Source organism: Colius striatus, chromosome 6 (genome assembly GCF_028858725.1).
Source record: "Colius striatus isolate bColStr4 chromosome 6, bColStr4.1.hap1, whole genome shotgun sequence".
NCBI lineage: Eukaryota > Metazoa > Chordata > Aves > Coliiformes > Coliidae > Colius > Colius striatus.
In genome coordinates this window covers 21,729,080-21,737,305 of record NC_084764.1, presented here as the reverse complement: position 1 = coordinate 21,737,305, position 8,226 = coordinate 21,729,080, and the positions used below count along the sequence as shown (strand labels likewise).

Sequence of the window (8,226 nt, the reverse complement as noted above, 5' to 3'; positions counted from 1 at the left end):
AAATAATTTTCAAAATTGTTAAAAACAATAAACAATATGATCAGTTCTGTCACATGCTATGCATTTGCATGCTCTAGAAATACTATGTAGACTGGAAAGGAAAAGGTTAGAAAAGGATTTGGTTTAGGTGTATTACTAAAAATACAGGCACAACCATTACCAGTTCTTAAAAGTCAAAGAACTCTTAACCATGGTGTGCCACAAGAACCCCAGTTGTTACTGGCCAGCGATGAGAGATCAAAACACATTTGACACATACCTGAGAGAGGAACTTTCCCGAAGCAAAGCTTGCCTGATTTCCACAGCGATATGCAATACTCATTTCTTGCTAGATATTATTTTCCCTTTGACAACAAATCTCAGTCAGAATTCAAAGAGTACTTGGCAACATTTAAAAAAGAAAGTATTTATGCTACACAATACTATGTGTACACAGAAAATGCATATTTATTACCCTCCACTTAAAAAAACGGTGCAGTCAGGGAGCTTGATTTTCTTGTATTAAAACACATTCAGGGCACAACAAAAGTTCAACTACTTCCCTCGTTTACCAAGGAGCTTTCACAATCATGCACCACAGACAAGGCTGAGAAACCAAACCATCAGAATGGCAAACAAAACCATCTGTTAGCACCACAGCTCTCCTTTAACAGCATGAAATACCACCACACCAGAACTAGTTTTATATAAATTTATACACAAATTGCAATGGAATCACTTAGCAGAGCAACAAAGAAAAGCAGAGAAGGAAATTCAGGACTTCATTTTCTTCCTTCAGAAAGACCAGGAGAAAAAAATTCAGTTCAGCAATAAAACAGTAATTATTTTCAGATTTAAACACTTTGCCTGAATACAACATTGTTAACACAAGGTATTTGCTTCAAAACCTGACAGGACAAAAGTTTTTACCAGCAAACCCACTGCTGTGCAGAAGTGAAATACCAGTATCAATTAAGGATTTGCACCATTTTTAATACTGTAGACTACTATTCATTTATCTTTTTTAGCAAGCTAGACACATTTTTTTAAACGAACAGAAGGGTATGACTTCTGACTTTGTTGTTTTTTTTAATGACTTTTCTCTGTGAGAGAGTAGACTTATGAATGGAATAAAATACCCTGATAGGGATCAGCGTCAACTAAAAGACAACGTGAGACCACAATTAATTTTTCAGGCTGCCCTCCAGAGAACTCTGTAGTGCTCGTTTTCAAGTTGAGCATTACTGAAATGTCTTTCATTCATTACTACCTTGAGTATTTCAGAACCATCCAACAGAATTTATACTCATGCAGTAATGGAAATTTGAAATAACTGAGACACTATGATCCAAATCCATAACGATCCCTCCTGCTCCGCAGGAAGAATTAGACACATATGACTCCTCAAGGCCAGCAAAACCTGGAGCCATAATGGAGCTCATAGGAGAAGAGCAGCAGGTGATGATAAACCTAGAAGACAGGACACATTCCAGAATTTAAGCACAGCACCTCTTCCAGGTAAGGACAGTTCTGAGCACTGTCAAAGCGTGAACACAGACCACATTTAAAATGTCAAACAAAAAACATGCTCTATGGTCCACCAAGAACACAGAGTTTATAGTGAAATTTATTGTTCTGCTTCCTAGTACAATAAGCTACGAGGTACATAACAGTATAAAACAAGAACAGCCACAAAGCAAAGGTGATACACATTCTGTGACAGTACAGTGCAGGTAACGTCTGTCTAATCCTTCCATTTTATCCCACAAACAGCAGCTAAAACTATTGGCCCTCCCCCTCCCTCCCCTCCAAAAATATTAAAAAGTAAACTGCCTCTCTCACTTAGGAGCAGCGGAATTTGTTGGTGTTTTTTCAAGGACACTGGTTATCTGCCAATATCTCAAGAAAACTGCTGATACTAAAGTAACAAAGAAAAACCGTCAAAGTGGGAGTGACATGACCCATGCAAGATGCTCATGACACCTTGGTTTCACTTGGTTCTCAGAGTAAATGGCCTGTAAAGAAAGGAAAAGTTTGTTACACCGAGTAAAACAGCAATTAAAATTTTCAAAGTTAAGATACAGTAAGCAAAAGCTGAACTAGACAGGACTAGGAGCAGAACAAAACTACTCTTTTAATGAAAGCACTATCTTCCTGATAATAAAATCTGGAGATTGATAGCTGACAACTCTTATTTTTAGATGCTCTACAGGACAGTGCACATCAACATGGGCATAGCTGACACCTATTACGCAAGGCATACTCCAAATCAAATAATGCTGTATGTGAAAACCCTAACAATGACATGAACTGCAATCTCAACTCATAAAAAATTGTAAAAACCATCAAGGCTATAAATATGTAGGGGACTGAATACTTACCTTAAAGGCACAAATTTCCATTTAACCCCTTTTTCATATATACTTGGTGCGGTTGAGGGCTCTCTCAGCAAGATGACCACTTTCATCTGTTATCTTCTCCCAATCTGTTTGGCCAACAACAAAACCAATGGCCCTTTTCCTGTCTGCATCTTTTTTTTCTTCTAGATCTGCCCACCGTACCTATGGAGAACATACTATCAGTAGGACAATCTCTTAAGAAATCCCGAGACAAGTCTAGGGTTTCCACTGCAGGTAAAAGAATTCCGATCTGTGCGTGTTTTCATTCAGACAGGTAAGTATTAGATTGTTTTCTGATGGGCAAAGAAGGAAACTACACCAGTTATATTTTTTATTTAATATCCCAAGTGTTCCATGAAGTCAAAGAATAGAAATATAGATGATTAGCCTTTTCCATTGCAATGCTATCATTCTGAGAGCTGAAGGGTAATTACTACAGTAATTTCTCTGTCCAAAGCAATGCTTTCTGCAAGAAGAATTATCAGAGTTATTTAATATCTTCATCTGCTGTACAACCTGTCTTTCAATTGCACAGTGGAAACATCTAGAAGATGACTATGAAACTACAGAAAGGTAGTGTTAAAGAGCAGCTGAGCAATGGGTGAATTGAATGAGCAACAGTTTTCTTCTGTCTTCTGTGACATGTCTATTTAAATCTCTCTACTATTTCTTTAGACTAAGTTCTTTATGCATTTGTTATCTCCTATCTTTAACAGCTGCTGCTATCTCCTCTCTCACTTCTTCCCAGTCATGCAGATCCCTTGCATTCATCCTGGTCAAACATATACAGTCACTCCCTCACCCACAAATGCAGACACCAATGGGAGGGAGTGCAACAGGGAGAGGGAAGTGAGTGAGGTGATCAGGAAGGGCTATAGTTCAGAAACTCAGCTGGAACACACTGTTGCAGGACAAGAAAAAAACCAAAACAAACCCACTAAGTGAAGGAAGTCATCCTTGACATCCTAACTGATTAATCCTATTTCAAGCCAATCTGCTACCTGGGGACATAACTTTAGAACCTGTCTGCCAGCACTTCTCTATTCTACAGTCTACTTGGATCTTCCCAGAAATTCCTGCTGATAAGTAGTGTCCACTTTCTTCCACTATCATTTCCTCTGCCAATGCCTTACTATCTCCATTCCTCTCATGCATGCTGTCTATTTGACATTACAGTACAAAACAAAGCCCAAACACTGACAGCTAACTCAAACTATTTCTAGTAGTCAAAGCTGATCTTTCTATTTTGGAGACAAAAAAACAATCCAACCCCACAGACTCTTTCTATTACCTCTCTTTCATCTTCCTCTATGTTTTTTTTTTCCCCTTTATTCCACAATGGTATTTGAAGATGTAGCATTTTGTGTTCAGAACAGAACTACAGATAAGGTGGTTGAAGCCTATCTCTTTATACACTACCTCCCAAGTTCTAAGCAAGGTATATGCAAGGAGATAGCATCTACAAGACTTAACTGGTATAAAACCTACATAGCTGATGCTTTCCTCAGATTAATCTTTTTGAACCTAAGAACAGTATACTGTTACTCTGCCTACTTATTATAAAACCTACCAAAAATACCTTAATCAAAGGACTATCTTGTCCTGGAGTCTGCACTGTGTACCACACTATCTCTACAGGCTGTTCTGAAACACAGTGCATTATCTCCCTCAGCAAGAAATGTGACATGATTCCATTCTCTATCTCAAAAGCCATACGAAGAACAGTCCATCTTTACTATGTACAATTCCTGATTTTGCTATCATTAGTCTGTTTAATTCTGCAAGACCTTACTCTCAAAAATATTCTCTTATAGAATCTAATGAAACAGCAAACTGAAAAGTGAGCCAGTGAAACTTCCACATTTGTAGACACTGAATGACTTGATACAAAGCCTGTTTCACAGAGACCATTAAATGGTAATATAAACACACTAAGTCACTTGAAAATGTATTACCCTTTTTTTTCCAGGTTCAGAAGCACGTGTATCATAGTCATCTGGAAGCTGTAGATAATCTTCCATTCTGCTGGCAATTGCTTCCCAGTCACGTTTCCTTTTTGTGCCAGTCCGCAAACCATCCAGCTTGTCTGAGAACAAACACAGAGCCTCAGAGTTAAAGGAGATTATTTTTTTTCTACTATTCACATAACAAGACGAGAGTGGAAGAAAAATTTCAAAAGAAGGAGCAGAATTTTTACACCCAGCTTGTCTTGACAGGTGGAATGATGAGAATCGAAATAAACTAGAGAAGACTCAACAACCATTTTCAAGATTTATTGATCTTTCACATTAACTGTGTGGCAATAACAGTCTCATTATTTGTATGAGGGAAAAAAGCTTGCTTTTCTGGATGTTCACACTATGTGGAGTCTATTCTTACAGGTATAACATAGCCACCAACAGCTAGTAACCACAGATCCATCTTTCTGTATTTGAACACAATACTAAGGCTGTAGAATTTTTCCTAAATTTCGGGTTTCATATTGTGTCAAATATGGCATACATGTAGTATCAGGGAACAAGAGACAATCATATAATTTAATGCATCAAAGACGAGTTTCTGAGATAGTGTTTCTGCTAAACAAAAAAATTCCTTGGAAGCCCTGATCTTCCCTTTTTCTTTTTCTCTCCCGACAAAGAAAACATATTTCAAAAAACTCCCCAAGGCTGGAAAAAGAAAAAAAATCTTAGAATCTTTTGTTTCACGGTGTAAGAGGCGAGTCACGAATATTTCAGTAGTACATATGTCCAACAGTCATAATTTTTTTCTTTTTCTTATTGAACCATAAGACATGAGGAGAAACAATTCCATTCCTAGGTTCTAAAATTTTATTCCTCTTTGGACACTCATTTTCAGTGAAAAAACACAATGCATTCTTGAAATTATGTGGCAAACTGCTTTTGAGAGGAGAGGAAGCATTCATTATAAGATTATGAACAATAAAGCATCTAAATGAAATTGGCTTTACAAGTCAAAGACAATGCTAGTACTTCTGTCGATGTATGCTACCATTTTATAAGTCAACAATTCAAGCATATGCAGAAGGATCACTAAAGTTGGCATCATATTCTGTGAACCATTTCCAGTGATGTCAGTAACATTGTTTCAGAAGTCACTGATGTAATTATATACTCAGAAATAAACCAAACACAAGGCAGCATAGTTTCCAGGTAGCAGAAGAAGATGTTCAAAGGTGTGTATTTTAAAGAAGCTTGGTTTAGAGATGATTTTTCGTACTTAATATGGGAGACAAAAGAGCAACAACAGAGACTATGTGAGGCAATGGGGATGTAGACATGCTAATATAATTTAAATGCCATAAACTAATGAAGTAATTTCTCCCTGATACAACTCATTGCCCCATTTCCTTGGAACAGACACAGAATTTCTTCTAAGAAAACATTTGAATCCCCCTCTGCCTTTTAAAGAAAGTCAACATTTAAAGAAAATTGTGCAGAAGATTTCTATCTGTTATATGATATCTTGTCACACAATTCAGTTAAGGTTCTTCTTATGCTCTAAGTTAAATCTGCCATAGTCTGCTGAAGTTCAATCTCCACAGAAAGACGGCACTCCCTCTAGAAGACAAAATTGATTTACAGAACATTCCTGTTACTCCAGTGCATCACATACTTGCACTATTCTTTGGTACTTAGTCTCAGATCAATCTGTGTATATCATTCATAACATAAAGGTTTCAAAAAAAAACCAACACTGAAAGGAGAGCAACAAACACATTGAGCATCGTTTAGGAACATGAACTGAAAACTCAGGATCTCTCTGTTGGCAAATACCTGCACACAGACATATTCCTGTTGGAAGACAATGTGCTAAGATGCAAGCTCCTCTCATTACCAACGTGGAAGAAAGAGTTCAGTCTCCCACTCACTGCTGCACACAGACCAATTGAAAACATCCCCAAGAAACATGCAACTCTCAAACCCCAACAGTGGAGTTCAGAAGGCGCTCAGAATGTGAGTTTCCCCTCTGTCCCTTTTTGTTACTGCTACTCAGAATTTATTTTAAAATATGTTATCTCCTTCCACATTTGAAGCTAAACTGCTTTTCCAGAGGGATCTGCCTCCATCCATACTATCATAGTTCAAGATACACATGCCATGCAGTAGACACACCCCAGAAATGTCAAAAGCCTACCGCAACCATTATTTGAGAATATTCTCTTCTGGAAATGAGACAAGGTGTCATTTTGTAACAATGGTGCTCATGAGTATTTATGCAGACGATTACTTAGTGTTAAACTATCAAACATTATTTTATCATCAAAGATAAGGAAGCAGCAGCATTTCTGAAAACCCATACAACTTAAAAACTCACCTTTATAACTTTAACAATAAAGCACCTAAAAGTAACTGCCTTAATTAGCTCTTTCAAAAATGAAATTAAATCAATCAGCTAAATTTTTGTCCTTCTTATACAAAAGCCACAAAGTTTCATGTAAAATGTTATTTGCATTCTAGACCAAATTTCACAATGGTATTAAACTTCAGCTATGCCAGAGCTCATACCTCCTTTCCTGAAAGTCTGTAGAACACACCCCTAAGCCACAGTTTGAAACAGCATACTGTGCTAAACACTGCAAATGCTGTCAGACAATGGCAGTCCATTCCTGTAAATTTAAATACAAGAACGCATATGCACTCTGCACTGAGACAGACCAGTGATTACACTTTAGAATCAGAATGTGGCTGTGCACTCATAATACACAAGGAAATGATATACCACACACATACTCGGAGGAATGCATCACCCTGTCAAAGTAAATCTGAACTAAAGCAAGAGCCCTGCGGGATAGTGATTGTCACAAATCAGTATTGCAACTAAAGAACTTCAACTTCTCAGATCTTTTCTGAGGCTTATTATAATCAGTAAGATTGTACTGTGCTTTCCTGCAAAAAGACCTACTCAGAAATAAAACAAAAAACCAAAACAAGACTCACAGTGTTGGTTTTGGATTTTGTACTTACATCACTTCTACAAACGTGTGCGCTCTGGGACTAAAGCAATAAACCTAATGGGTGTGCCAGTTCCCAGGAAATAACTCAACTTTGGAATAACAAATGCATACCCCAGTTACAAATCTTTCAGGAAATAATTTTTATTGGTCAACTACAACAAAGTCTTACTGTGAATTAAATATAATAGCTCTTATTCACAGACTGCAAGTGCTTAAAATACATACCTTGAGCTAAAAGTTGTCTACCTTCGCAGAGCAATTTTTACGTTCTATCAGCATTTACTTTTAATCTATAGCTCTATGTATTTAAAAACAAATAATGTAGAGGGTAGTTATAACAGTAAAATTGTGAGTACAGATTTAATAGAAATACTATTAGAAATAGTATCAGTGTCTTGCAGCATGCCAACATCCAGTTTGTTAAGAGTCTGCTAAGGGATTACTGCAACAGCCTTGCAAGTAACCTATTTCAGTGTAAAACTGACTCTGCTGCTTGCTCCCTGTTTTACAACTAAGTGGAGATGATATAAAAATCCTGTGTTTAATATTATGGAGTTTTCATATGGAAAGAAACACATCACCATTCTTTGCTTCCATTTGTTAGCAATATTGATCATGAGAGAGGTTCAAATTTTGAAAGGTACGTGTAAATTTCTGCTACAGCCACAGTCTCCATATTGCTAGAAACTACACATAAAACTTAAATAATTTTTTAGAACATACTTTGGGCTCCTGTGATATTTGTGAAAGAGACAGGATTACTTAAAGTTCACCATATGCAGCACAAAGCATCTGTTGCTACTACTCAGTGCTTAAATAAGTCTAGGTTATTTGGAATACAACACAATGGATCAGAGCACTCTTCAACAATAC

At 37.1% G+C, this 8,226-nt stretch overlaps 1 protein-coding gene across 1 annotated transcript in view; it reads right to left on the bottom strand.

Annotated features, from left to right (window-relative positions):
* Positions 1-713: 713 nt before the first annotated feature.
* Positions 714-8,226, bottom strand: part of YLPM1 (YLP motif containing 1) — a 40,377-nt gene continuing 32,864 nt past the window's right edge. Inside the window, exons 19-21 of the mRNA XM_061998064.1 lie at positions 4,334-4,464; positions 2,361-2,540; positions 714-1,994 (exon numbers count right to left, since the gene is read on the bottom strand). Of these exons, the coding sequence (XP_061854048.1) occupies positions 2,394-2,540; positions 4,334-4,464 (278 nt within the window). The 3' untranslated portion in view covers positions 714-1,994; positions 2,361-2,393. The remainder of the gene's footprint in view (positions 1,995-2,360; positions 2,541-4,333; positions 4,465-8,226) is intronic.